This window comes from Rhodotorula graminis, assembly GCF_001329695.1.
Source record: "Rhodotorula graminis WP1 unplaced genomic scaffold RHOBAscaffold_3, whole genome shotgun sequence".
Lineage (NCBI taxonomy): Eukaryota > Fungi > Basidiomycota > Microbotryomycetes > Sporidiobolales > Sporidiobolaceae > Rhodotorula > Rhodotorula graminis.
In genome coordinates this window covers 643752-670882 of record NW_017264930.1, presented here as the reverse complement: position 1 = coordinate 670882, position 27131 = coordinate 643752, and the positions used below count along the sequence as shown (strand labels likewise).

The 27131-nt window shown below is 67.5% G+C and overlaps 10 protein-coding genes across 10 annotated transcripts; 3 read left to right on the top strand and 7 right to left on the bottom strand.

Moving 5' to 3' along the window:
* Nucleotides 1-65: 65 nt before the first annotated feature.
* On the bottom strand, nt 66-6782 carry RHOBADRAFT_48099 (glycosyltransferase family 48 protein; the record flags this gene model as incomplete). The annotated part of the gene is made up of 12 exons (XM_018415093.1): nt 66-454; nt 545-807; nt 893-983; nt 1054-1657; nt 1741-2049; nt 2126-2495; nt 2582-3877; nt 3949-4193; nt 4286-4342; nt 4491-5172; nt 5287-6370; nt 6610-6782. The coding sequence occupies 12 exons, from the start codon at nt 6780-6782 to the stop codon at nt 346-348; spliced, it is 5283 nt and encodes a 1760-aa protein (XP_018272971.1). The 3' UTR covers nt 66-345.
* A 737-nt stretch (nt 6783-7519) lies between these two features.
* On the bottom strand, nt 7520-11354 carry RHOBADRAFT_42134 (uncharacterized protein; the record flags this gene model as incomplete). The annotated part of the gene is made up of 14 exons (XM_018414011.1): nt 7520-7762; nt 7840-7949; nt 8015-8100; nt 8170-8294; nt 8379-8510; nt 8575-8694; nt 8784-8924; nt 8994-9122; nt 9197-9555; nt 9626-9916; nt 9989-10389; nt 10461-10691; nt 10762-10948; nt 11012-11354. The coding sequence occupies 14 exons, from the start codon at nt 11352-11354 to the stop codon at nt 7520-7522; spliced, it is 2898 nt and encodes a 965-aa protein (XP_018272970.1).
* Nucleotides 11355-11596: 242 nt separating this feature from the next.
* On the bottom strand, nt 11597-14494 carry RHOBADRAFT_51902 (uncharacterized protein; the record flags this gene model as incomplete). The annotated part of the gene is made up of 4 exons (XM_018416078.1): nt 11597-12197; nt 12281-13767; nt 13829-14044; nt 14127-14494. The coding sequence occupies 4 exons, from the start codon at nt 14492-14494 to the stop codon at nt 11641-11643; spliced, it is 2628 nt and encodes an 875-aa protein (XP_018272969.1). The 3' UTR covers nt 11597-11640.
* Nucleotides 14495-14992: 498 nt separating this feature from the next.
* On the top strand, nt 14993-17864 carry RHOBADRAFT_51901 (uncharacterized protein; the record flags this gene model as incomplete). Its single annotated transcript, XM_018416077.1, has 4 exons — nt 14993-15532; nt 15592-15631; nt 15702-15811; nt 15920-17864. The coding sequence occupies 4 exons, from the start codon at nt 14993-14995 to the stop codon at nt 17768-17770; spliced, it is 2541 nt and encodes an 846-aa protein (XP_018272968.1). The 3' UTR covers nt 17771-17864.
* Nucleotides 17865-18063: 199 nt separating this feature from the next.
* Nucleotides 18064-20023, bottom strand: RHOBADRAFT_42131 (uncharacterized protein; the record flags this gene model as incomplete). The annotated part of the gene is made up of 2 exons (XM_018414010.1): nt 18064-19676; nt 19924-20023. The coding sequence occupies 2 exons, from the start codon at nt 20021-20023 to the stop codon at nt 18064-18066; spliced, it is 1713 nt and encodes a 570-aa protein (XP_018272967.1).
* Nucleotides 20024-20605: 582 nt separating this feature from the next.
* Nucleotides 20606-21013, top strand: RHOBADRAFT_42130 (uncharacterized protein; the record flags this gene model as incomplete). Its single annotated transcript, XM_018414009.1, has 2 exons — nt 20606-20885; nt 20958-21013. The coding sequence occupies 2 exons, from the start codon at nt 20606-20608 to the stop codon at nt 21011-21013; spliced, it is 336 nt and encodes a 111-aa protein (XP_018272966.1).
* Nucleotides 21014-21507: 494 nt separating this feature from the next.
* Nucleotides 21508-22782, top strand: RHOBADRAFT_51899 (uncharacterized protein). Its single transcript, XM_018416076.1, has 6 exons — nt 21508-21627; nt 21714-21762; nt 21847-21905; nt 21988-22109; nt 22241-22438; nt 22569-22782. Exons 1-6 carry the CDS (start codon nt 21555-21557, stop codon nt 22725-22727), a joined length of 660 nt encoding a protein of 219 aa, XP_018272965.1. The 5' UTR covers nt 21508-21554; the 3' UTR covers nt 22728-22782.
* RHOBADRAFT_51898 (uncharacterized protein) lies at nt 22755-24210 on the bottom strand (the record flags this gene model as incomplete). The annotated part of the gene is made up of 4 exons (XM_018416075.1): nt 22755-23235; nt 23318-23497; nt 23585-24052; nt 24123-24210. The coding sequence occupies 4 exons, from the start codon at nt 24208-24210 to the stop codon at nt 22874-22876; spliced, it is 1098 nt and encodes a 365-aa protein (XP_018272964.1). The 3' UTR covers nt 22755-22873.
* Nucleotides 24211-24568: 358 nt separating this feature from the next.
* RHOBADRAFT_51897 (uncharacterized protein) lies at nt 24569-25439 on the bottom strand (the record flags this gene model as incomplete). Its single annotated transcript, XM_018416074.1, has 4 exons — nt 24569-24711; nt 24794-24886; nt 24968-25259; nt 25380-25439. 4 exons carry the CDS (start codon nt 25437-25439, stop codon nt 24569-24571), a joined length of 588 nt encoding a protein of 195 aa, XP_018272963.1.
* Nucleotides 25440-25681: 242 nt separating this feature from the next.
* On the bottom strand, nt 25682-27121 carry RHOBADRAFT_42126 (uncharacterized protein; the record flags this gene model as incomplete). Its single annotated transcript, XM_018414008.1, has 10 exons — nt 25682-25692; nt 25764-25817; nt 25885-25950; nt 26025-26064; nt 26172-26296; nt 26367-26444; nt 26513-26541; nt 26619-26626; nt 26740-26762; nt 26827-27121. 10 exons carry the CDS (start codon nt 27119-27121, stop codon nt 25682-25684), a joined length of 729 nt encoding a protein of 242 aa, XP_018272962.1.
* Nucleotides 27122-27131: the final 10 nt, after the last annotated feature.

Here is a 27131-nt window from a genome sequence, read left to right as displayed (position 1 = left end):
ACGTTTCGCGGGCTCGGCCCCTGTTGTCACATCTCTCGCTCTCGGGATCACGTGCGCTTCGACGAGAGTGCGAGAAGCTGCTCTGTTGTTGCAGACAGCAGCCGAGAGAGAGAGAGAGAAAGAGGCTCAGGCGAGGGAGCGGGTATGCGAGCGAGGGGATGCGCGAGTCGTGAAGGACGAGGGGAAAGAGGGAAGGGAGAAGTGTCTGTGTACTACTGCAAGCGAGTCGTCCAGCGGTTGAGGGTGGGGGTGGGAGAGGGTGTACTCTGTACAGGCGTAAAGGCGGGAAAAGGCGTCTAAGGAGGAGGGGAAGGAAGATGGAAGGGGGCCGAGCGCCGACGTCGCTCAGAGGTTGACGCCCGACAGGTTGAGGTCGAGCGTGTTCTTGAGGATGAACGGCACCACGATGAGGGCGACGAGGCACGCAAAGACGGCGCCGAACAGGATGCCGTACCTGCGACGAGGTGCGAGCGAGAGGTCAATACTCTGTGCGGCGTCGTCGCTGAAGACGGGGTCGACGCGCAGGAGGAGAGAAGAGACGCACTTGGCGATGATCTTGCGGCGCATGCTGCGCTGCTTGATTGAGTAGAGCGGCGCGCGGATCTGCTTCGACGGACGAAGCCACAGGAGCGCCGTCGCGTGGATCGTGTTGAAGCCCGGGATGAGGGTCGGGATGGCGAGGAGGAACAAGAGGAAGTGGGCGGCGCAGAAGTCGCCCGAGAAGAGGCCCATCTCGACGACCTTGACGACAAACTCGCGCGCCGGCTGCGTCCACGCCGAGGCGCCCATGCCGTGACCCCACCACTTCTGCGAGGGTGCAACGCGACGAGGCAGAGCGTCAGGAGCTGCGAGAGACTGGCCCGGCAAAGAGGGGGAGAGAGCGAGGACGCACCCCGGTCCACCACGCGCGGTTGACCTCGTCGTGCTTGTACTCGCGAGAGACGACGACAGCGATCAAGATCTTGTAGATGCACCGCTGGATCCTGCAGGTGACGACCGAGGGGCACCGTGAGTACGATGTACGAGAGAGAGAGAGTGAGAGAGGGGACGCACGCGATACTGGCGATGAGGCCGAGGACGGCGTGGCTAAAGTTCCACCGCTCGAGGACCCACAGGAACTCGAAGAAGGCGATCATGCCGACGACGGCGAGGACATGGGCGATGCCGGCGATGACCGAGCCAAACTTGCCGCCGGCGCACAGCGGGCCGGCAAAGAGCGACGTGAAGAAGAGGACGAGGAGGACGGCCGCGTTGAAGACGATCGGGCCGAGGGCGACGACGGCGAGGCGCAACAGGCCCTTGACCTCGGGGTTGGCGAACGACTTGACGAACAGGTACGCGACCGAGAGGACGACGGCGAGGGCGAACGGCGATAGGATCTCGTTGACGAGGATCGTCTTCCACCTCGCGCGCGGCGTGTCGGGCGACAGCTTCTCGCTCGGGTGGCCGATCTTCTTCTTCTTGAAGCCCGTCACCTTGGTGCGCGACAGGCGACAGTAGCCGATCCACGAGTTGGCGTGCGCGCGAGAGTTGCCGCGGGACATCCACCGCAGGAACTCGCGGTAGTCGATGATGAAGTCGCCGAGCGAGAACTGGTGCGGGTTGAAGAGGAACGGCGCGATGCAGAGGGCGACGATCGAGATCCAGAAGTAGATGACTGCGAGCGCGAGGAGGGCGAGGAGGGACGTCAAGTCGGGAAGGCGCTCGAGGAACACGAAAGAGAGTGAGAGGGGGACGCACTGTGCGGGATCCACAGCGTCAACGAGATGTAGAGGAGCATGAGGAGGGTCCTCAGGCCGAGGTACAGCGCCGGGCCGGCGAACCTCGAGTAGAGGATGCAGAACGAGATGCGCGTCGTCGCAAAGCCTCGGCCCGTCGCGATGTAGCGCGCGCCGCCGTACGACAGGTTGTTGATGACCGAGTTGCTCGAGATCTGGGTGCTGAAGACCTCGAAGAAGGGCGACAGCGACAGGAAGTGCTTGCCGAGGCGGATGACGGCCCGGATGACGCCGCGCTCCGTCAACTCTTGCAGGAAGAGCGGGAGGAAGGCTGCGGCACGGTGCGAGATACATGTCAGGGGCTGCGGTCGAGGACGAGGGGCGAGGGACGAGGGCAGGGAGCGCACCGATGATGAAGACGATGAAGATCGAGATGACGCAGCGCTTGATCCAGTCGTACACGGGTACGAGGTTGTAGCAGCCGCCCTGGCCGCCGACGAACTGGCCCGACGACGTGTACCGGCAGATCGGGAGCTGGCTGTTGAGGGTGCCGAGGTACAGGAGCGTGTACATGAAGAGCTGGACCGACAGGATGACGAGGATGTTGTTGATGTGGAAGCCCGGGTGGCCGTAGTAGAACGTGAGGAACCGGTCCATCGGGAGCTGGGTCCCGAGGTAGTAGTACTCGCGCGAGAGCATCTGCTCGCCCATGCCCGACGAGACCTTGGTCGTGAAGTTGAGGATGGTGCCGAACCCGAGGTCGCGACCCTTGCCGCACTGTGGGCGGGAGGGAGCGCGCACGTGTGAGCGCCAAGACAAGACGAGGACGAGGGGAGGGAGAGAGGGCGAGAGAAGGGACGCACCTGGTAGTACTCGGTGTGCTTGATCTTGCCGCCGCGCTCGTTGGCGAGCATGCCGGCATAGATGTCCTCGCTCAGGTGCAGGCCCTTCTGCGCCTTGGACAGGCCGCCGCGCGTCGTCATGAAGATGGCGTTGAGGAAGTCGGGGTGGCCGTAGTGGAGCTTGCCGCCGAGGTAGGCCATGGAGCGCGCCGCGAGCGTGCCGAACGTCTGCTCCTTGCCCGCCGCCACGTCGCCGAGGATGCCGATGTTCTCGGAGAAGATGTACTCGCGCGCGCCGACGATGGCGACCGGGTTGTGCGCAAAGTCCTTGGCGCCGTCGGGCGAGTACGGGTTCTTGGGCGACACGTGGTAGCTCTCGAACTCGCCGAGGACGTTGCGGATCTTGAGGCACTCCTCGAGGTAGTTGTCCTGGTTGGCGTCGATGAGCTGGATGTACTCGCCGCGGTGGAAGATGACGGCGTGGTTCTGGTTGTCCGACTTGCCGTCGCCCAGGATCGGGTTGCCGGGGAGCTCGATGCGGAACTTGGGGCGGCGGCGACCGTCGGGCAGCATCTCCGAGTGGCCGTCGATGAGGGCCGAAAAGATGCGCGGCTCGCCGCCGGCCTGGCGCGGGCGCTCCTCGTCGAGGTACGCGATCTGGAGGTCCGGGTACGCGCGCAGGAGGAACTCGGTGTTCTCGATCTCCTCCTTGCTGAACTTGGCGTAGCGCTGCATCGAGACGACGAAGCGGAACTTGCGGCGCGCCATGCGCTCGAGCTCGAGCTCGAGGCGGTCCGTGTTGGCGCCGAAGAACTGGACGACCTCGGGGTTCTCGACGCGGTACATGAGCTTGATCGCCTTCGAGTAGTTCATGAAGCCCGACACGGTGCGGTACAGCGTCTGCGCCCGCAGCGAGGCCCAGATGCGCGTGCGCAGCGTGTACTCGGGCGCGGCCGACTTGAAGCCGATCGTGTAGAACGGGATGTCGTCCGTCTTCTTGTCCGTCTTCTCGTCGACGTCGAGGTCGGCCGACTCCTCGGCGAGGATCTTGGTGTCGCGCACAAAGTTGTCCCACTCGATCGGGTGGAGCTGCTTGAGGTACTCGAGGAGCGTGACCCGCGTGTTCTGGTCCTCCTCGCGGATGATCTCGCGCAACGACAGGAGGATCTTCTCCGAGTAGTGCGGCGTGAGGACGGTAAAGGTCGGCATGGCGTCGACGCCGAGCGGCTCGGGGATGGCCGTCGTGAGCGACTGGGCGAAGAACGAGATGCGGCGCGACGCCTCGGACCCGGGCGGGAAGAACTCGGTCTTTGCGCCCTGCGAGACGAGTGAGAGCGTGTCAGTACGTACGTCGTCGCGGCAGAGGATTGAGTGGAGAGAGGGCGCACCTTGTCGTCCTGCGAGATGAAGAACATGGGCGCCCGGAGCATGCGCTTGCCGTCCTGCTCGGACGGGACCTGGTGGTACAGGAGGCGCTGGACGTGGTCGATCGACAGGAGGTGCTCGCGGTACATCGAGATGATGATGGCGTTCCAGATTTGCGAGACGAGGACCTTGGGCTTGTACTTGATCTCCATGTCGTTGGTCGCGAGGAGCTTGGCGTAGATGCGCTTCGGCAGGCGCTCAAAGATGTCTGTCGCGGCGACTCGGAAAGGTCAGCCTCGTCTTGCGCATCGTCGTCGAGGCGACGAGAGAGGGTGGGAGGAGAGAGAGCGAGGGACGCACCCTTCCACGGCGTCCAGATCGACAGGCCGATAGAGAACGAGCGCGTGACCGAGTAGACTGTGCGACAGAGCGAGAGAGAGTCAGGACCGGGTCGAGAGTGGGAGAGGAGGGAGCGCGAGGGGAAGAGGGACAACGAGGGGAGGGAAGGCACGAGGGGGAGGGGAACGAGACGGAGAGAGAGAGAGAGAGAGAGGGGAGGACGCACCCGTGTTCCAGATGACGTACCACAGGAACGTGTCGAGGAAGAAGAGGCACACGTCCATGCAGAACATGATGGCGAGCGCGAACGCCGGCTGGTACCGGCACAGGCCGTTGCCGAACAGGGCGTCGTTGCACGTCTGGACGCGCATGCCGACCATGACGCGGACCGGGTTCTCGAACGAGAGCGTGAGGAAGAAGTACGACTCGGTGAGCTTGCATCCGAAGATGAGGACCCAGAGGAGGATCGACGCGACGCGTTGGCGGGCGAGGAGCTTGGGGTACGACGCCGTGAACGTCTGCGACGCGAGGTACTTGCGCGACTTGCCCGTGACGCGGTCGCCAAAGAGGCGGCCCGACGGGATGACCGAGAACATGACGACGAAGACGACGGCGAGGGCGAACTGGACGATGCCGACGATGAGGGCGGCCTGCGACGTCGAGTCGAAGCCGGCGATCCAGATGGTCGGGGCGAGCGTGATGGCGAGGCAGACAAAGAGGGCGGCCATGCGGCGCAGGAGGTGCGACGTGTTGTTCCAGGTCGTCGGGACGTACGAGTACTCGGCGGCGGTCGCGGCGATCTGGATGAGGGACGCGACGGCGCCACCGAGCGCGACGACCGACCACCGCAGGGCGGCGGGAGGCTCGGTCTCGGTCGAGCTCGTGTAGATGGACGGCGAGTTGTAGGCCTGCGGGTGCGCGAGAGGGGGGGCGGTCAGGTTCAGGGCCTCGGCTCGGTCGCTCGCTCGTTAAGCGCACTCGTCGCTCGTCGTCGTCGACAACAAGGGAGAGAGGGGACGCACGGTGTACATCCAGTAGACCGAGATGTGGAGGACCCAGATGCGGTTAAAGTTGACGAGGAGGTGGAGGAACGAGCGGCGCTCAAAGTACGTTTTGAAGAACGCCTTGTGCCACTCGATCTTGTCGAACTTCATGAAGCGCTGCGACGCCGGCACGTCGACGAGGCGAGTCTTGTCGGCGAGGACGATGCGGGCGAGCCCTTCCGGGTACCAGAAGAGCTGGTTGATGTCGTCGTACCCGATGATGTCCTCGTGGTCCTTCTCGCGGCGAACAAAGACGCCGTCGTTGACCTCGTACCCTTGGTCGCGGATGAAGCGGTACAGGGGCCGCACGACGGCGCGCAGGTACAGGCCCTCGGGGACCGGGTCGACGCGCTCCTGGCACTCGGGCGACCGGTAGTAGTCGTCGGCGCACTTGAAGATGAAGCACAGGCACTCGGGCACGAACCGGACCTGGGCCGCCTCGCCCCAGCACAGGAGGTACAGGGCGAGCTGCCGCACGCGGTCGTACGCCGACATCTGGAACATGGCCTGCTGCCAGCGCTGCTTGGCCGAGTCGAGCGTCTTGACCGAGGCCGGCGTCGCGACCGCCTTGACGCCCGCCTTGCGCGACGCCTTGCGCGCGAGCCGCGCGACGCCGTTGTTGGCGAGCCCGATCGCGTCGTCGAGGTCGAGCTGCGCCGCGAAGTACCACTTGCGGTAGTTGGCGTGCTCGCCCCCGATGTAGTCGGCGTGGAGGGTGAGGAGGGCCTGGTTGGGCGACATGCGCGACGCGCGCGAGTCGAGCTGGAGCATGAGGTGGTCGTACATGTTGCGCATCGAGTCGCGCTGGAACCCGAACTTGTTGGCGAGGTCGATGAAGACGTCCTCGATCTCCTCCTTGCTGAGCGGGATGTCGGCCTCGGACGACCAGGCCGGGTACGGCTCGCGCAGGCGGGCGAACGACGCGTTGGCGCCGCCGCCGCCGGGACCGCCGCCGATGCCGCCGCCCTGCCCGCCGCCGCCCTGGTAGTGCGCCGACGACGACTCGTAGTCGCTGAACGCGGCGGGCGAGTCGCGGCCGCCGTTGTTGCCGTGGCCGGTGCTGCTGAACGGGCCGTGCGGCTGCTGCTGCTGGTACCCGCCGGGGGCGGCGCCGCCCGAGTACAGGCCTTCTTGCGAGTCATCGGCTGCGAGGACACAGAGAGAGGCTAGAGTCAGTCCCAGGAGCTCGATTTGCGGGGCGATGGCGAGCGAGGTCGAGCCAAGCGGCGCGCTAAGGTGGGAGAGGGGAGGGGGGAAGAGAAGTGGGACGCACCACGGTAGACGCCCTCCTCGGACGCGTACGGATCGCGGTGGAAGTCGTCTGACGAGGTCGACTCGTAGGCTTGAGGCTGCGAGTAGAGGCCCTGCTGCTGAGGCGGCGGCCCTTGTTGCGACGACGCGGGGTGACCGTGCTGCGAGCCAAAGGGGTCGTTGCGCGCGTAGCCTTGCGGCTGCTGGGGCGGCTGGTACGCCATGGCGTGTAGTGGACGGGGTGATTGAGCGTGCGCGCGAGCACTCGCTGGCCGAGTCGTGTGCGGTCGAGGGCGGCGAGGGGCGAAAGGCGACGAGAGGGGGGGTGCGGCCCTTGGACGAGGGGGCGGCGATGGAGGCTCTGGCGCGAGCGAGGCGCGAGTCGGGTGTGGCGGGGCGGGGTGTGCTGCCAAGGTGCGGGTCGCTGAAGCACGCGCAGTCCTCGCTTGGTCGAGGTGAGGAGGAGAGGGGAGGGGACAACCAGCCTGGCGCGCGGGTCGCGCGCTCTCCGCTCAGTGTGCGACACGGCCTCTCTCGATCCGTCTCTCTCTCGCGCGAGGCCAGTCTTTCGCACACGAGCACCTGCATAAGCTTGTAATGCACTTGACCCGCACGCCACCGCCCGCGAAAGCTGTCGCCGCGAGCTCGCACGGTCGCGCCTCCCCCGCGTCGAGCACGCGCCCCGTGGATGGCTGCCCATCAACCGCTCGGCTTGACGCTGGCTCGCACGGAACTCGTCCGCTGCAGCGCGCTCGTCGATGCTCAAGCCGAGCCGAGCCCGTAAAGTGCCGCCGCCGCCGCCTCGCCCGCGAGTCGCTCAACTTGGGTCCGCGTCCTCTCGTGCGAGCGCGCAGTAAAAGGGCAAAGGCAGGCGAGAGATGCACTGCAGGGTCGGGAGAGAGTACAGGGGCCCAGACTGAAAGGCGAAAGGGGAACACCGCGAGCGCACGCAACCCTGCGCTCAGTCCTCCTCCTCGTCACTGTCCTCGTCGCTCTCCTCGCTCGCCTCGTCGTCGTCGTCCTCGCCCTCCTCGCTGCCGTCCCCCTCGACGCGGTCGACCCACGCCTTGATCTCGGCGAGCGCCTCGCTCTCGTCGAGCTGCTCCTGCGTGAGCGCGTCGACGCGCTCGCCGAACGTCTTGCGCAGCGACGCCTCGAACCGGTTGAGCGCGTTGCGCGGGACGGCCTCGGCGAGAGGGCGGTTCTGCGAGCGACGAGCGGCGTGTGAGGGGTGACTCGAGAGAGGAGAGGGGCAGGAGAGAGAGAGAGGGTGGGACGCACGTCCTTGAGCTCGTCGAGGAGGACCAGGAGCGCCTTGATCGTGAGGTCGTCGGCCTCGTCGGGCACGTACAGCTTGGGCAGCAGCTGGCACCACAGCTTGCGGCCGTCCTCTGCGGGCGCGGAAAGGTCAGGGTCGCGTGCAGGCCGCGGAGGAGAGAGAGAGAGCGAGACGCACTCTCTTCGGACCGGTACAGCGCCTTGACCATCTTGACGGCAAGGTCGACCTGCACGCTCTCGTCGGGCTGGATGCCGTCAATGTCCCTGTGACGCGACCGCAAAGGTGAACATCAGGTTCGCTCGACGAAGCGCAGAGAAACGGTGACGACGCACATGGCCTTCTGCGGGTCGGTCCAGTCGACGAGCTGTGCGCCGATCTGCAGCGGCGTCACCATGCTCGACTTGTCCTTGGTCTCGTCGTACACGTTGCGCAGCACGTCAAGGCACTTGATCATGACCTGCTCGAGGAGGAGGGAGAAAGAGGGCGGTCAGGCGCACGATGGGGAGAGAGAGGGGACGAGGGAGGGAAAGGAGGGACGCACGTTGGCTACACGACGCTGGTTGGCCGGGTTCGAGTAGCAGTAGACGGGGAAAAAGTACGACAGGCACTGCCGCAGCTCGGGGTTGTCGGCCGTCTCGCCGGCAAAGTAGAGGAGGACGAGGCGCGACAGGATCTGCATGGCGTACAGAGGTCAGTGTGCGCCGTAGAGAGGGGAGAGAAGGAGGGAGCGAGCGCACCTCCTCGTCCGTGACCATGCCGGCGAGCATGAGCTTGGCGATGCCGACGACCGCCGTCGCCGCCGCTCGCGGGTCCTCCTGGTCGAGCGAGCTGCCGAGGAAGCCGAGGATGATGTCGGTCTGTGGGCGAAGGTCTAGCTCGTCAGTCTGTGCGGCGACGGGCACCGAGAGACGAGAAGGAGGAGGGGAAGAGGAAAGGGGAGACGCACGCCGATGCCGCGTTCCTCCCCAAAGTTGACGCCGTGCAGGACGAGAAGGTCAAACAGCGTCTGCAGCACCTTGACCTGCATCTCGCCGACGGTCGACTCGCTCTGGCGTGCGAGGAGGAGGAACGAGTCGAGCGCCATCGACTGCGGGCAGTGAGACGAGTTGGCTCGGTCGGCCGGCACGGAAGGATGGAAGAGAACTGAGGGGCGCACCTTGTCGAGCAGACAGCAGAGCCCGAGGCAGACGAGGCCTTGCGAGCGAATCTCGTAGTCCTTGGTCTGCACGGACGGGACGATGAGCTCGGCGACGAGGCCGTGCAGCATCGAGTTCTCCTGCAGCGCCTGTGGGTACGATCGAGTGTCAGTCAGTCGCGACGGGTTCTGGAAGGGAGGAGAACAGAGAAGCGAGGACGCACGCTCATGACGCGCTCGAGCAGGGCCCGGACGACGAGGAGGCACCGCAGGTCGAGCTCCTTGCGACGCTCGGCCTGCTGCGGCGCCTGCACCTTGGCCTTGCCCTTCCCCTTGGCCTTCTTCCTCGCACGTGGCCCGCCCTCGTCCTCGTCCTCGCTCTCCTCGCTGCTCGAGCTCGAGTCCGAGTCGTCCTGCTCGCCGAGCTCCGAGTCGCTCGTGACGAGCTGCGAGTCGGCGCGCAGCGACTGGACAATCTCGACGACGATGCGCATAAAGTCGCGCTCGGACGTGCCCTTGAGGAGGACGTCGAGGCACTTGGGGATGAGCGACGGCGGAAGGAGCGAGTGCTGGAGCATCTCGCCTGCGGACAATGACCGACTGTGAGCACTTGAGGCAAGGTGAAAGAGAGAGAGAGAGAAGAGGGGACGCACGCATGAGCTCAAACATCTTGCGCCGGCCGATCTCGTCGCCGTAGTCGAGGTTGACGGCGACGCCGACGAGCTCGCCAACGACAAACTCGCCGGTGCCCTCGCGCTCGTCGTTGCGCTCGTCGGCCTCGAGAGCGACGACGAGCTGGGTCCACGAGGCTTGGAGGTGGTACGCGAGGGCGGTGACGACGGGCTCGACGTCGGCGAGGAGGGGCGACTCGGCGTCGCGCAGGTGGTTGAGGTAGACGCGCACGAGGAAGGCGGTCGCAGGCGTGAGGGACTGGTAGAACGAGTCTGTGTGAGGGAGAAGGGTCAGGTCGTGCGCCGGCCCTGAGGCCGAGACGATGGGGAGGAGAGCGGACGGACCGTCAAAGTCGACATTCTCGACGAGGTCGGGCCGGACCTCGAACAGCGCCTCGAGCGCCTTCTCGGCGACGCAGAGACCCTCGTCCTGGTGCAGGTCGAACAGGGCGACAAACTCCTCGAGGATGGCCTGCCCGTCCTGCTCCTCGACAGCGAGCTGCTCGACCCAACGGCCGACGAGCTTCCTCGCCGCCTTGCGAACCGCCTCCTCGCGATCGCGCAGGCCTCGACCGAGGACGACCTGGCGCTGGGCGACCGTGAGAGACGCGAGCGGGATCTCGGCGAGGACGTGCGAGAAGGCGAGGCGGCGGTTGGTCGTGTCGACGTCGAGCGTGCGGCGGAGGAGCGCAGGCAGGGTAGTTGGCGACGGGATGATGTTGAAGAGGGCGGCACGACGGACCTCGCTGCGAAACAGGGAGGTGTCAGTCTGGTCGAGGGCGAGGAGACGAGGCCCGAACGGCCCAAGGAGACTCACGCCGCCGGATCGTGGCTGAGCACCTCGACGAGCACCTCGGTGACGCTGCGCTTGTCGCCCTTGTCCTTGTCGTCTTCATCGTCCGAGTCGTCGTCCGAGTCGCTGTCGGCCGCACCCTCGTCGGCGTCTTGCAGCTTCGAGAGGGCGACGACGGCGTGCTGCCGAACCGACGCCTCCTTGTCCCGGACACGCTCGAGCAGGGCCGTCTTGAGGGTGCGGTACGACTCGTCACTGCGCGGAGGAGAAAGTGCAGGGGACAGAGTCAGTACGCGCTCGGTACTTGAGAGAGGTGGCGACGCACTCGATCTCGCCGAGGCTGTTGATCATGAGGGCGACGAGCTGGACGCAGCGGTACCGGGCGATCTTGCTCTTGGCTTGGAAGCCCCGAAGGAGGAACGCGAGGAGCTGGGCGACGAGGCGCGAAGCCGGACCGTCGTCGTCGTCGTCGTCGTCCTCCTCATCGTCGTTGCCCTCGCGCTGCTTGAAGTCTGTGTGCGCGGCAGACGGGTCAGGCTCGATCTATCACCTCAGGAGATGTCATCGGGACGCACCATGCTCGACGGCGAACCCAACAAAGCCGGCGACGAACTTGACGACCCGGTCGGCCTGGTCGACGCCCTTCTTGACGCCGAGAGGGAACGCGCACATCTCGCGAAACTTGTCGCCAAAGGCCTTCTCGCCCGACAGGCGGATCGAGCGGCCGTCTGCGCTCGTGGTCGTGACGAGCGAGCACCGGAGGAAGAGGGCGTGGAGCGAGTTGATGAGCTTGCGGTGCGAGGCCGTCGTCGCCTGCGCGCCGCCGAACAGGGCGGGCAGTTGCTGCTCGAGCACTGGCAGGAGCGAGTCGACCGTGTCGGGCTCGTGCGCCTTGCCGCGCTTGATGAGGGCGGGCATGTTGATGGAGCGCGAGGAGGTGGTCGCGGCGGGCGAGGGGGCGCGTGGAGGGTGGGCGGTGGCGAGGCGGGCGTGCGTATGTGCTGAGAGCTCGCAGGCAGGTCGTACACTGCAGCAACCTTGGCGACGAGGGTGAGAGGCGGTGCGAGAGGCCGGGGTTGAGCGAGTCGCGTCCGAGGGGAGCGCGCCGACAGCACCTCGAAAGCTCTCTCTGACAGCCTGCGCAAGCTCTCACGAGGTGTACAGTCACTATCCATGCTATTGCAGCCCGCGACAGACCCCCTTTCTACGACGAGACGACGCCGAGCTCGCGCAGCTCGCTCCGGAACATGTTCATGCGCTCCGCCGCGTACGACAGGTAGTCGAACACCTCGCCGACCTCCTCCATGTCGTCGAGGTCGACCAGCTCGTCGGCGTCGTCGAGCCCGAGCTCCTTGACCTGGTCGACGAGCGCGCTCGGCGACGGCGAGGGGGACGGCAATGGCGAAGGAGCGGACGACGTCGCGCGCGAGCCCCTCGCCGCCTTGTCCTTCCACGACTTGATGCGCGCGAGCAGGTCCTCCTTGGCCTGGACGATGCCCCACACGGCCCACTGGGCGTGGCTGCTCGGCTGCCACACGCGCACCTCCTCCTCGAGCCGTTCGACCCGCGCGTCGTCGCGCCCGCCGCCGCTCGCCGCGCTGCCCTCGCCCGACGCCGGACCGTCAAAGCCGCCGTCCGAGCCGATGTAGGCCCGCAGGAAACGTGCGCGCTCCGACTGGGTCGGGTACGTCTGGTGCGCCGACAGCGAGTGCGACAGCGACGGGTGGTGGTAGTCGGCCTGCCACTCGCAAAAGTGGTTGGCTGCGCGCACGAGAGGTACAGGGAAGAGTAAGTGAGAGGTCGTCGGGGCCGGGCGAGAGAGAGAAGGAAAGGGGGGGACGGACCGATGTCGAACGCGCGCGGGTTGGCGCCGGCGTACTCAAAGTCGACGACGATCAGCCTCTTGTGGGCCCCTCCCTCGCGCCTCGCCTTGCGCTCGAGCTCGTCCTCGGCCTCGCGCCCACCGCTCGTCGGCGTCATGAGCAACAGGTTGCCGTACTGCGTGTCGTTGTGCGCAAACACGCGCTTCGAGTGGCCCGACGCGCGCTCCTGCGCGTGGACGAACGCGCGGTACAGGCGCAGCTCTTGCTCGAACTGGGGCAGGTTGAGCGCGGCGCGGATGGCAAACGTGCGCGTGACCGACGCGAGCGGCGGGACGTGCTCGGCCGACGTCGACGACGAGGTCGACGCGCCATCGTGCGAGAGCGGCCCGGTCGGCGACGAGGCGGCGGACGGGGTCGAGACGAGGCGGGCAAGGCCGGGCAGCTGGGCGAGCTCGTCGAGCTCGCGCAGGACGTTCTTGGCCTCGCGCGTCCACCGCGTGATGTTCTCCCACACGCACAGCTTGTGCTGCTTCTTGGTGCGGCGCCGACTGCTGCTGCTGCCCGTCCCTCGACGCCTCGAGCGCTTTTTGTCGTCGGCGCGCGACTCGCTCGCCTGGCGGTGCGGGAGGAGCGCCGGCGAGGACACGAGCGACCGCGGCGTGCCGAACGAGTTGAGCGTCGACACGGACGCGAGCGACGACGTCGAGTACGACGACGAGAAGGACCGGACCGACGACGACGACGACGTCGTGCCGAACGAGAAGACGCTCGAGCTCGACGACGTCGAGTAGACGCTCGCGCCGCTCACGGGCGACTTGTTGCCGCTCGCGCTCGACAGCGGTTTCGGGCCCGGGCGCTCGTCGTGCGGTACCGGTGCGCCGCTCGGGCTGCGGCTCCTGGCCCGCCTCGCGGCGCGCTGCTCGCGCTCGCGCTCCTCGTCCTGCTCGCTCCAGGGCGGCACCATGCGGTCGAGCTCGACCGAGTGCAGCTCGCGCATGCGGCGGCTGATCCACCGGCTGAGGCGCGCGTCGCGCATCTCGTCCTTGTCGAGCGCGCGCGAGTGAAAGTACTCCTCGACGCGGCCGTTGGCGAACGTGCCGAGGACGTGCGGGCCGATGCCGTACTGGGACGACAGCGTGTGCAGGATGTGGAGCTCGTTGCGGCGCGAGATGAGCGAGCCCGACGAGGGCCCGTAGATGCGCAGGAGGAGGGTCGGCGCCGAGAGGACGACGCGCTCGGTGCGGGTGCGCGGCTCGGTCGGGGTCGGCGGCGCCTCGGTCGACAAGGGCGAGTTGGCGTGCGAGTCGGGCGGCGTGTCGTCCTCGGTCGGGAGGTAGCCCGGGAGGCTGCTCGTCTCGACGACCGGGGTCGACGGCTCCGAGTGCGGCGACGACGGCGTGTCGTCGCGCGGGTCGTGACGCGGGACGGGCGTTTGGGCCGCCTGGCGCCCGCGCTCGAGCTCGCCGAGGACGGTGAGGGGCGTCAAGACCCGCGGGCCAGCAGGGAAGCTGAGCGCTGGCCTCGAAGGAGAAGTCGAAGCTCGAGTCGGGATCGCTCGGAGCGCTGTACACGCCGGGCGACTCGACCGTGACGGCGACCTCGACGTCGCACTCGGTCTCGGGGACCGAGACGAAGAAGACGGCGTTGGTCAAGGCGCCCGAGATCTTGTGGATCTGGATGAGGGACGGCGGCGTGTCGGGCGGGAGCGAGACCCAGCCGGGGATGCGCAACTGGTCGCGGAAGAGCGGGAGGAGGAGGGCGAGGAAGTCGTCCTGCTTGTACTGCCTGTGTCGGTCACGTGGGTCGTGTCAGTCTGAGAGTCTCTGACTCGTCGCAGGAGCACAGGGACAGAGGGAGCGAGACGCACTTGGCGTCGAGGCGGAGGTTTGAGCGAGCGACGCCCTCGACGTGACCGTCCTCGAGGGTCCAGTCCTCGACGTCTGCGTCCTCGTCGAGCTGGTCAAAGTCGTCGTCGTCCTGGCTGTCGGACGCGTCGTCGTCGTCGTCGTCGTGGTCGAGGTCGAGGTCGTGGTGGTGGTCGTCGTCGTCCCACTGGCCGGGGGCGAGGAACTCGAGGTCGTTGGGGATGTCGGGGTTGCGGTAGTTGGACTGGAGCGTGAACGAGTCTGCCGAGTTGCGGTTGCGCGAGCTGTGGTGGTGGTGGTGCGAAGGGTGCGAGGGGGCGAGGAGCGGCGAGGTGGACGGGATCAGCGACTCGTGCACTTGGGACGGCATTGCGTGGCCGTGCTCGGTGCTCTGTAGCCTGCACAGTCGACCGCGAGTGAAGTGAAGAGGTTGAGCGTGCCTCGCTCCCCGTCGTCGTCGTCGCGGCCAGTCCCCGCCGGCTCGTCGTCGACACGCGCCTGGTGCCGCCCTGAGCTCGTCAAGCTGCTCTTGTTACAGCTACCAGTACCCTCGTCCTCCCCGCACCCTGCCCGAGGCCGCCCTCGACCCGCTCGCCTCGTCACCCCACCTCAACGTACCGCAACACGCTGTCGAGCCGACGCGGCCTCAAGTTGGGTACCTGACTCGGCCAACCTCTCAACACTGGCCCGAGTGCTTCATTGTGCGTCCCCTACTTCCCCCTGCCGCGAGCCACACTCGACCCTCGCCACGGATGGCCCGCGCCGCGTCGTCTCGGGCTCCGACGGCCACTCTCGCGCCTCAATCTACGCTGCCTGGCCCACACTAGACAGACGACTGACTCTACGCTATGCCCCGCCACAGACCGCCATGGCCGACTCGGTGCGCTCGCCGCCGCGCTCGCCGCCCGTACCCCTCCCTCCCTCGACCCGCCTCTTTGCTCCCTCTCTCGGCGCCAAGCCCAAGCCTGCAACCGACAGCGCTTCGGCACCTTCGTCGACCTCGCCTCGAGCTAGCGGCAAGCGCACGCCCACGTCGCGCATGTCGTTCCGCCGCCTCAGCTTCTCGACCGTCGGCGCAAGCGGCTCGTCCACCTCTGCCGCCTCGCCCGGCTCGTCGACCCCGTACAGCAGCTCGACACCAGCCTCGACCACGTCCGACGCAGGCGGCTTCACGTTCGTCCCGTACGAGGACCCTGTCGCGGCCTCGTCGTCCTCAAGCGCGCTCGGGCGCATCGTCGCCGACGCGTTCGACATGCGCGACATGGCGAGCCAGCTGAGCGCAATCGCCGACACCGCCTCGAGCCCGTCGTCGTCACGGCCCATGATCAAGCTGCGCACGCCGTTCGTCCACAAGAAGGCGCGCATCCCCCGACCGCGCACCAAGAGCGGTTCGAGCACGACGATCGAGGTGCGTTCCCTCCCTCTCCCTCTTCCCTACGCACCAGATCTGACTCGGTTCTCGTGCAGGACCTTCCCGACGAGCTCCTCCTGCGCATCTTTGGCTTCCGTGAGCCGAGCCTCTCCCCCTGAGCCCGACGAACTACCGAGTCGCTGACTCGCCGAAACCGCGTTCGCAGTGAACGACTGGCAAGGGTTCCGCCCGGTTCCTGGCAAGGACCTCGACGAGACGCCGACGTGGTACACGCCGCCGCTCCGAGTTGGGCTCGTCTGCCGCCGCTGGCTGCCGGTGCGTCGTCCTCATCTCTCTCTTTACGGCACGATGATCGAACAGACCCTCTCGTGCTGCTCAATTCCAGGTCAGAGTCGACGTACTTACACTCGTTGTGCCGCACAGGTCGCACGCGCGCTCTACTACCGCTTCCTCAAGATCTCGCACGTCGAGCGCGTCTCGGCCCTGCACGCCGCCTTCCTCGCCAACCCGAACCTGCCCGCCGCGGTTCGCCACCTGTCGATCGACCTCCCGTACGGCGCTGGCGCCAAGCTGTCGCTGTGCGCCACGCCCGAGCCCGGCGCGACCGCCGAGGGCACGGTCCCCGAGGCCGACCACAGCCCGGTCAAGAAGCGCAAGCCGCTCACTCGCGGCGACGAGCTGCGCGCCGTGTTCCAGAGCTGCGCGCACCTCCTCAGCCTCGAGATGAGCGGCGTGGCACCGGCCCTCCTCCTCGGCTCGTCGTCGTCGCGGTCGACCACGTCGGCGCTGCACCACCTGCACCAGTTGCGCCTGTCGACCGTCACGCGGTTGACGTTGCGCGGCGGGACCGGCGCCGTCGAGCGAGGAGGCGACGGCGTGCCCGTCCTCGACGCCGCGAGCGTGCGCGACGCGCTCCTCGCACTGACGGGCCTGCGGTCGCTCACGCTCAAGGGCTTCGCGTCGTCGCTCTCGCCCGACGGGGCCCTCGACTTTGCGCCGACGAGGACCCACCTCGGCCTCACAGCGCGGCCGCTCCCGCTGCGCGCGCGCACGAGCGCCCGCCTCCCGCTCGAGCGCCTCGCGCTCGTCGAGTGCTGCATCTCGGCGGCAGACCTGCGCGCCCTCGTCGAGCAGTGTCAGCGCGGCAAGCTGCGCTCGCTCGCCGTCGTCGACCTGTGGGACGCCGACTCGGCCAAGAAGAACCGCCGCGAGGGACGGCAGCATCTTCCGAGCGTCGAGTCGCTCCACGACGTGACCGACCTCGTCGCCGGCAGCGTCGAGCACCTCCGCGCGACGCTGTACAACTACCCGCCGGCGACGGACGTTGCAGAGGCGGCGGCGAGCACGGCGCTGCGCTCGCCCGAGCGGTCGACCTCGCGCCGCCTGCCGCCCGTCGGGTCAGCTCGGGCAGGAGCAGGTCGGCCCCTCGATGCCGCCACCTCCGTCGAGCGTGCGCGCAGGCCCGTCCCGCCAGCCGGCGAGCGGCACATCCTCGACGGGTTCATCGCGCAGCTCGAGGGCCTCAAGACGCTCGACATCGGCGGCTCGGTCGTCTCGCCCGCGCTCTTCGCCCCTCATGCCCACCCTTACTCGCACACCTACCCTCTCTCGTCTCTCGGCCTCGAACTCGGCGTCGACCCGACCGGCGCGACGAGCCGCTCGCACCGCGACCCGCCCGGGCTCGAGCTGCACCTCGCGCCGACTCTGCGCACCCTCACGCTCCGGTCGTGCGACCTCCTCCCACCGTCCGCCCTCGTCCCCTGGCTGCGGTCCCTCGCGCTCCCCTTCCCGGCCTCGTCCACCTCGTCCTCCCTCCACCGCTCGCACCCCTCGACCTCTGCCCCTCCTTCTGCGCCCTCTCGCCTCTCTCACGGTCCCGCTCCGCCCGCCCTGCGCACCCTGCGCACCCTCGGCGGCTCAGAGCACGGCTGGGCCCGCCCGACGGCGTGCCTCGAGGTGCAGCGCGCGTGCTGGGCCGCCGGGATCGTCTGGACGAGCGGCGGCGGGTCGGGACCCGACGCGGGCGTCGATGCGGCTGCAGGTGGAACTGCGGGCGCTGCGGAGGAGGCGGCGACGTCGTGGCGCCCGGCGGTGGCGGGCGCGCTCGGCGGTGCCGGGCGCTCCACGATGGCGGCGCCGGCGTCGCTCAGCGGCCCACCCGGGTTCCCGCAGCAGGCGCGCACGACGACGACGACGCAAGGCGTGCCCGCACAGGAGTACTGGGCCTGTCAGAGCTCTTCGAGGCTCCTGCCTCGCTCGGGCGGCGGATGGTGACGAGACGAGACGAGGAGGTCCGAGCGGCTCAAGGTTGGCTCTCTCGGTCGGTGTGCCGTCATTTGCTCGTTTTGCCATGCAGTGTATCTTTCCTCTACCGTCTCGGACCCGTCGAGAGAACGTGCGGGACAGCGATCGGTCGTCGTTGCACGAGAACAAAAGGCGAGGAGAGAGAGAGAGACAGATATGAACGAGGATGCGAGGCAGTGTCTACGACGACGACGAGAGGTGCGAGGGGTACAACAGGAAATGATATCGAGAGACGCTATAGGACAGAGTCGGGCGCGCCGCCCTCACACCGTCAAGGCGCTCGACCGACCCGCACCGGCGCCGACCTGGAGCTCGAGCTCGCGCGACGGCCGGCGCTTGCCCTGCTGGTCGCGCAGCGCTTGTTCGACACGCAGGGAGAGACGGCGCTCGGCGCCGATCGAGGGAGAAGGGGAAGAGGAAGAGGCGGAAGAGAGGGCGGTCGAGCTAGTCGAGGTGCTCGAAGGGGTATCGACGGATGGCGACGGCGAGGGAGAGACGGCGGCCGAGGTTGCGGGTGCCGGGACGAGGGGTTGAGCAACAGGTGCGGGTGGGCTCGACGGCGTGAGGGAGAGTGCGGGCAGTCGTGCGGGCGAGGGCGTCGGCGACTCTTGAGGCGACTCGCCCCCGCTCAGGATCGAGAGGGCGGGCGACGCCGAGCCCGGCGGCGAGACGAGGCGGAGCGACGCTGATGGTGGCAAAGGTGGGACGACGGCGGCGACGGCGGCGATGCCTGCCAGCTGCGTCGAGATGCCGCGCGGCGGCGACGGGCGCTTGTCGTCGTCGTCCTCGAGGTCCGTCGCCGCGTCCTCGAGCTCGATCTCGCCCTCGTCCTCCTCGTCCTCGACGTCCGAGCCCGAGCCCGCCTCGACCGACACGGCCCACCGCACCGGCGCGGGCGACGCGAGCTTGCCGCCCTTTGTGCGCACCCACCGCGGCGCCGCACGGTCCGCTCCTGGCGAGACCGAGTGCGAGCGCGCGCTCCACGGCGACGAGGCGGCCGTGTTGGGGCTCAGGGCGCGCCGACGTGAGGGCGACGCCTTGTGCGTGGTCGAGTGGTGGCCGACGACAAAGGCGGGGGAGGACGAGCGGGCGGTTGAGGAGGAGGAAGGGTGCAGGGAGGCGGGTGAAAGTGCTCGGCGTCGACGGCCGAGCGGCGAGGGCGAGTTGGACGAGGTACGCGAGGTGTGCGCCGACAGGTGCGGGTGGTGGCGCTGCAGGCGCCGCGCCAACGGCTCGGCGTCGTCCTCGTCGATCTCGAACGCCGACTCGTCCTCGTCGGCCGTCGTCGCCGGGATCGCCTTGCCCGGCAGCAGCACGTCGACGGCCGCACCCGCCGTCGCCGCCGCCGGTACAGGCTTGGCGGCGGGCGATGCCGCCGCGCCCTTGCCCCTCGCGACGACAAAGTCGCGCGTCGAGCGGTACCCGCCGATGCCGCCATGGCCCTGCTCGCCCTGCATGTCGGGCGACGCCCACCGCTCGCGCAGGGCCTCGAGATCGCCGACGAGTGACGGCTCGGCGATGCGGACGTGCTTTGCGGGTCGAGCGGGCGCGAGCGGCTCGTCACCAGACGAGGTCGAGGGCGACGGGGCGGCGAGGGCGCTCTTGAGGCAGCTGCGCAGCCCTGGCGGCGGCGAGGTCGAGCGCATGCGCCACTTCTGCGCGTTGTCGAGTGCGTCTCGGGCGTCAATGTCGGCGTCGGCGAGGACGTCCTCGTCGCCAAACTGGCGGGCGGGCAAGAGGCGCCGGCGCCATTTGCGGGCAAAGACGCCCGTGCCGCCGTTCTCGCGGCGGTTGAGGATCGTGTTGACCTCGGTCGGGGTGAGGGTGCGCCTTGGCGGGAACACGACGAGGTTGGTCAGGAGGAAGACGACGACGGCTGCGGGGAGGATGAGGGTGCGTTTGCGCGAGGTCAGCGGCGGTTCGCGCTCGGTGCACTTTGCTCCACCGTGCTCTGATGCGCCGCCTGCACCTCGCCATGCAGCGCACAGCGCGTGACGAGAGAGATGTGCGCGCCGCACGTGAAAGGAAGGGGGGCGAGTCGGACGAGAGGCGCTGGCCCTGGCCGCGACTCGTGCTGGCGTGGGCACCCGCCCAGGACCTGCGCAGTGGAACAGAGGGCTCACCGATTGCGCCTGCGAGGGCAAAGAGGGCGACGAGCTGGACGAGGTTGAGGGAGCGCCGTGTCGTGAGCGGGTCCTTGGCGAGGGCTGCAGGGTCGAGCATGGCGGCACGGGGCTTGCACCCGCGTCTGCGATGGATGCTGGCGTGCAAGGCTGAGCGGCTGTGCGGCTGTTGCAGGGCGGGAGCAGAACGAGCGAACGAGCCGACGCGAGCGAGCCGGCAACCTCGGCTCGGCACTCGGGAAAAATCGTTGCAGGAGCCAAAGAACTCAACGAGGTAGTCAACTGCACGATGCTGTACCCAGATCTGCCATCGAGGCGCGAGAGAGCGAGGACGACGAGGCGCAGCTCCCTCTCCACGCTCCTTCCACCTCGCTCTTCTACCAACCCTCGCCTGCGTACGCAGAGCCGTCCACTGTGCGTCTCTGCTCTCTTACTCTCTCGTGCGCGCGCGAGCGAACCCGCCTCGAGCCGTCGTCGTCGAGTGCGCCTCGTCAACCAAGGTGACGAGGGCGGTGCACCTCGCTGTCATGGGCTGCTGCGGCCAGTACCGTGCGCCTGGCGCAACAGCGAGCACTGCAGGACAGAGCGGCCGGACACTGGCAGCGCAGCACTGACACTCGCCTCCTCCTCCTCCTCCTCGAACACAGCCTCTCCTCGACCGCCCAGTACCAGCTCCGCCAAGATGGGCGTCTTCTTTGGACTCGGCTCGGTCGCATACTTTGCCCTCCTCATGATCAACGCCGTCGCCGTCCTCAACAAGGAGCGCTTCCTCGCCCCACTCGGCCTCACGACGGCCAGCTTCCAGCAGCAGCAGTCGTTCGCCCAGGGCTCGGCCTACAACTCGGGCTTTGACGCCTACGGCATGCCCGTCCAGGGCAACATGGCCGGCGCAGGTGGGCAGGAGGCCGGCATCAAGATGCGCGCCGTCCAGCTCGTCGACGCCGTTCGAACCCTCATGCGCAGTGCGTCCAGCTTCCCCTTGTCCTGCGGCGCTCCTCTTGTCGCAGTCCTGACACGTTTCCTCCCTCTCGCAGTCCCACTCATCCCGATCAACATCGTCGTCATCGTGTACGAGGTCTTGTTCGGCTGAACGGCGCTCGTCCGGCGTTCCTCCCTTTCCCCGTCCCCCCTCCTCCTGTACCGATACCCGCCGCAACCACTCGTCGACTCGATACCCTTCAGTACGACCGCGACATACCCTCAGCAGACGAGCAGGACGCCACCAGCATCGCCGTCGCGCACCTCGCGCTCCTCCATCCCTCTCGCCCGCTCGCCACGCCACCGCCCTCCTGCCCTCGCCGCCCTGCACGAGCATATGTGACAGACAGAAGTGGAGGCTTTGCCGGTGTGTGCAGGGAGGGAGAAGGTGAGGTAGGGCGTGAGGAGGACGCTCGTCGTCGAGCCGGATCGAGTCCTGCAACCGCCTCGTTCAGCCAGCTTGCGCCGTCTTGACCGTCCGTGAGAGTCGTGAGAGTGTTTCGAGAGTCCTCACGGGGCAAGAAGCAGGTCGTGTCTGCCTTGACGACCTTGTCCTCGCCTCGCCTCCTCGCCCTCGGCTCTCGCACCAACCTGTCGCCGTCTCGTCACCCAGGACAGCCTCGACGAGCCCATCCATCTTCAGTACCTTCATCATGGCCAGCACTGCTCCCGTCGCCTCCACCAGCAAGGGCCCCATCGAGCCGCAGACGGTCCTCTACTGCGCGAGTACGTCGCCGTCGTTCTCTCTCTGCAGCCCCTCGGGCGGCGATCCAGCCGGTGCGACCGTGAACTGACCTTGCTCGGGATCACAGTCTGCTCTTATCCGCCCGAGTACTGCGAGTTCAACTCGAAGAAGGCCAAGTGCGTCCTCCATCCTCATCAGTTCCTCGTCGCCCTCCCTCCTGTCCTCGGCCCTTGAGGCTGACGCGCTCGTTGCGTCCACAGGTGCAAGGCCTGGCTCGAATCGGCCCACCCGGCCCTGCACGCCAAGTACTACTCGGAGAGTGCGTCCTCCCCTCCCCTCCCTCCTCTCCTCCCTCTCTTTTCGCCCGCAATCTGACCGCCAGTCTCTCTCGTGCGCGACAGGCGCTCTCGAGGACAAGCTCGCCAACTTGACGGTCGAGCAGCGCGCGGCACTTGACAAGGACCTGGCCAAGAAGGAGAAGAAGGAGGAGCAAAAGGCCGAGAAGGAGAAGGCCAAGCAGGCGGTCCGTCGGCTCTTCCTCCCACCCGTCCACTCTCTACCCTGCGTCTCGAGTGAGATGGAGAGCGAGTTTGAGCTGGTGATCTGGAGCGCTGACCCCCTCGCACCCCCCTCGCCGCACCATCTCGCCCGCAGTCGGCCAAGATTATCCTCAAGCGCATGGAGCGCAACAAGAAGAAGTACGTCACGTCGGTCCAGGGCCTGCACCACTTCAACGTCGACCTCAAGAAGGCGGCCAAGCTCTTTGCCAACAAGTTTGGCGCCGGCGCGACCGTGAGCAAGACGCCCCAGGGCGACGAGGAGATCTTGATCCAGGGCGACACGAGTGCCGATGTGCGTCTCGCCTCTCTCTCTCTCTCTCGCTCGTCTCGTCTCGTCTCGTCGCGGGGCTTCGCTGCGGCGAGGTCTCGCTGCGTAAGTTGGCGGCAGCGAGCGCGACTGACGAGCCCTCGCGCGCCCGCAGGTCGAAGAGATGCTCCTCAACCAGGAGGACAAGAAGCTCGTCGCCGTGTTCGGCGGCAAGATCTCGGACAACCAGATCTCGACCGTCATCGAGCAGCCCAAGAAGAAGACGGCCGCATCCGAGGCGGCGGCCGCAGCGGCTCTCGTTCCGGCGCAGTAGAGCCAGCCTCTCGAGGAGCGTGCAGACGAGCGAGAACGAGACTTTATTGGACAACAACAAGGCGACAGGGAGAGTACGACGAGAGAGAGAAAAGGAAAGGGAAAGCTGTGCAACTCGTCCCCTCCTGCTGCGACGACGACGACGAGCTAGAAGACCTCGACCTGCGTCTCGAAGCCGCAGCCGACACACCTCTGCGTCCCGACCTCGCCCTCGACGTCCTCAAACTCGTGCGTGTGCTCGGCCTCCTGGCGGCGGTGCCACACGTTCGTCTTGGTCTTTTTGCGCAGGTCGTCGAGCTTCTTGGCAAACTTCTTGTTCTTCTTCTGCGCCTTGTCGGCCTCGCGGCGCTCAAACTCGGCGTCGAGCGCCTCGGGCGAGCCCCACTTGCGCGCCGAGAAGGCGTAGTCCTCGACCTGGCACCGCAGGAAGAGCATCATGTTGCTGTACGTCGGCCGGTGCGGGTTCGGGCGCAAGAGGTGCGGCATGAGCTCGGTGTCGCGCAGCTCGGCTGTTGCGCGAGGAGGAGGAGAGTCAGTTCTGGATAGACGAGGGCGCGGCGAACGAGACGAAGAGGGAGAAGAGGGACGGACGCTCGGTGAGCAGGTAGTCCTCCTTGCACTCGGTCTTGGTGAGGAGCGAGTACGAGTCGGGGCGGTCCTTCTTGCACTTTGGGCAGCACCGGATGCCGAAGACGCTCAGGAGCTGGTCGTCGAGGTCGGCCGTGCCGCAGTGCTTGCACTTGGGGTTCTCCTTCGGGTCGAGCGCCATCGCTGCGAGGGGACGGTCGGCGGGTCAGGGCGGGGGCCCTTGGCGGCGACGTCGAGAAGGCGAGATAGAGAGGGAAAGAGTCGACGCACTCGCTGCACGAAGCTGCCCCTGCTTCCTCGCGTTCTCGAGCCGCTTCAACTTGAGCTCCTCCTGGAGCTGGCGCTCCCTCGCGCGCTTGGGGTCGTCCTCCTCGCCCTCGAGCAAGAAGCCGCCGCGCGAGTTCTTGAGGGTCGACAGGTCGTACTCGACGTACTGGCCGATGCGGCTCGGGAGCGGCGCGAGGTCGGCAGAGCCATCGGGGCCCTGGAAGTGCTTGACGGGCGAGCGGGCCGAGGAAGGGCCGGGTGCAGGGCCGGTGAGGGCCGACTGGAGGGCGTTGTGGGCGCCGCGGACGCCCTGGGCGGTGGTCGTGGCGGCGTAGCGCAAGGCGGGAGCGGTGGGCGAGGTCGAGTCGGCGGGGAGGACCTGGAGCGGGCGCTTGCCGAGGGCGTTGGGCTGCTGGTGGGTGAGGGCGTGCTGGCGCTGGAGGCGCTCGCGCTCTTGTAGCTTGGCCTTGGCTGTCCGAGGGAGAGCGAACAGTCAGTGAGACGGCAATGATGCTGATGAGAGCCGGACGAGGTGGCGCACCCTTGAGGCGGTTCTCCTGGAGCTTGCGGACCTGCTCCGGGGTGAGGTCGAGGCCAGCAGGCAGGCCAGCAGGCGGCGGCGTGGCCATCGGGGCGAGTGAGGCGGTGTGAGCGGAGCCGAGCGGCGGCGAGTCGGCCAGCTCCCAAGTCGTCCAGAGTTGACATCTCGCACAGTAGCTTGCTCTCGCTCTCGAGTTCTGCTACTCTCTCACGCAGCTCGCGAGCCCAGAGAGAACTGAGCCGGCGCCCGACTCGCGCTCGGCCCTCGAATGTTACAACACGGCGTCGCTCTCTGCATCTGGTCCTTCCGCCCTGCTCGCGACCGCGAATGCGCGTACGTCAAAGCCCTGTCGACACAGAGAGGCACGTCAGTCGAGTCGTTAGAAGTGAACGGCGCAGAGAGAGAGCGCAGGACGCACCTGCTCGAGCCCCTCCTCGCACCCGACCTCATGCCGCGACCGCCGCTCCGCCCGCCTCGGCTCCCTCCCTGGCCGCCTGCTCTGCACCTCCAGACACATCTCCCGCCTCGGTGACAGCTGGCGGGCCGAACGCGTCTGCCGGCGCCTGGTTCTGCACGGTCGAGAGGGCGCCTGCTCGTCCGCCGGGGTCGGAAGAGGTCAGCGCGCGGCTCGTCGGTCTACCGACTGCGAGAGGAGGCAGAGGTGGACGGACCTGGAAGGATAAAGGTCGCTGGACCGCGCTGGCCCTCGCCTGGGCGCGTCTCGTACCCCACCTGGAGCTGACACCGTGGGCAAAAGAGCCTCCCTGCGAGCAGCGCACTGAGGCGTATCAGCGGCCGACCCTGGGAGAGTGAGGGACGCCGATAGAGGAACGTGTGCGACGCACGCTGGAACTCGAACCCGCCCTCGCGGTTGACCAAGACGCCGTTGCCCTCCTTGCCCGCCGCGCCGACCTGGGCCGCGCCGCCGACGGCGTCGGCCTCGCCCTTCTTGGCCTTGGTGTCGGGCTTGACGAGGTCCTTGCCGACCTCGGACGCGTTGAGCTTGTACACGCGCTGGGCGGGCCCAGAGTTGGGCAGGACGAGGGCGCCGTCGGCGGGTCGGCGGGCGAGGGCGGCGAGAGGGGCGTCGAGGACGAGGAGGAACTCGCCGCATAAGCAGTAGTGCACGTGGAGGTTCTGTCAAGGTGATACGCGGGGCGCAGGAGTGGAGGAAGGCAAGGTTGGGCGAGTTAGCGATGAGGATGGAGGAGGGGCGAGGGGGAAACGAGCGAGGCTCGGGAGGGGACTCTGAATCACCTCTGCGCTAGAGTCCTCCTTACTCTGGGAAATGGCGTGACGGCCGCCTCCTTTAGCCATGGTGAAGCGAGCGGAGTGTGACGAGACCAAGCCGACGAGCGCGCAGCGTGCGGGGTGCGCTCTCTTGCTCGTGGGCGGACGACTCGCTCGCACAGGCTTCCCGAGTTCAGTCTGTGTACAGCCAGTTGCATCCTCCTCGTCGCCGCCTCGTCCATCTCTACTGCAACCTCCCTCGCTCGCCCACTCTCCCCCTCCTCGCGCCCGCTCGTCGTCGTAGATGTGCTCGGTGAGGAGCGACCGCTTTACCGGTAGGCTGTAGATAACGACAAGGAGTCAGTCACGGGCCGAAAGAGTCAGGGAGGCGACAAGTGAGAGAGGACGCACGGTGCTCCGACTGGAGGGCGGCCGCGAGCTCTGCCTCCATCCGGTCGCCGTTGGCTGCAAGCGTCGACGACAGCGTGAGTATGCGAGTCGCTGTGAGGCACAGAGGGGACGAGGGACGCACCGAGCAGCTTCTCCTTGTTGTAGAGGAGCTCCTCGCGCGTCTCGGTCGTGTACTCCGTGTTGGACGCTGCGGACGGCGGCGACGTGCAAGGTCAGGCTCGGCTCGGGAACAGGGCGATGGAGCGAAAGGGGTGGACGCACACTCGACGATGGCGTCGACCGGGCACGCCTCCTGGCAGAACTGCATGGCGGGGAGGAGAGTGGCTGTCAGCATCGGCTACAGCATGAACGACGGTCGACCTCGCAGCGCGAGCGCGGCCGCCGAGTGAAGAGAAGTCGCCGACGTACGCCGCAGTAGATGCACTTGGTCATGTCGATGTCGTAGCGGGTGGTCCTCCTCGCGCCGTCCTCGCGCGCCTCGGACTCGATCGTGATGGCCTGCGCCGGGCAGATGGCCTCGCAGAGCTTGCAGGCTGTGGTCGAACGAGGGTCAGGTCGTGTTCGCAAGGGGTGCGCGCAGGAGAGAGGGTGGGTGGGACGCACCGATGCAGCGCTCCTCACCCGAGGCGTAGCGGCGCAGGGCGTGCTCGCCACGGAAGCGCGACGAGACGGGGCCCTTCTCTGTTGGCGCGAATCGACATTCAGTCTCGAGTCGTTCTGGACGAGGAACAGGAAGAAAGGGGGCGCACCAAAGGGGTACATGATCGTGTAAGGAGGGCTGTCGGTGGAGCGCGGCGAGGAAGGTCAGTACTGCGTCCGCGCTCGTCTGACGAGGTGGCGGCGAGCTCGACGCACCGGAAGAACTGAGAGTGGAGGCGATGCACGAGGCGAAGAAGAGGTCAGTGGCAGGCCCGAGGTGGGGGAGGATTGGCCACTCGCGCGCTCAAAGGGAACGAGGGGAGGGGGAGAGGCGCACCTGCTCGAGGACGACGGCCATACCTGGGCGGGTCGAGGTAAAGAGTTAGTGCTGCGCTCTCCGAGATGGACGAGGGGAGGGACGTACCGCGAACGATCTCGGTGAAGAAGAAGAGGGAGGCGGCCTTGTCGAGGGCAGAGGGGCCCTTGGAGTAGTCGGGCGTCTGGGCGGCGAACTGGGCGCGCTGCTTGCGGACGGGTGCTGCGTGGAGCGGGGCGTGGCCGGGCTCGGTCGGGCCAGTCTGGGGCTGGGCGAGGCGGGCGGCGGCCGAGGTGGTGAAGGTGCGCGGGAGGAGGAGACCCGGGGCGAGGACCGAGAGGGGCGCGGCCGGGCGGGCGGTGGCTGCTGCACGGAGCGTGGTACGGGCGAGGTGCGACTGCATCCTGGGCTGG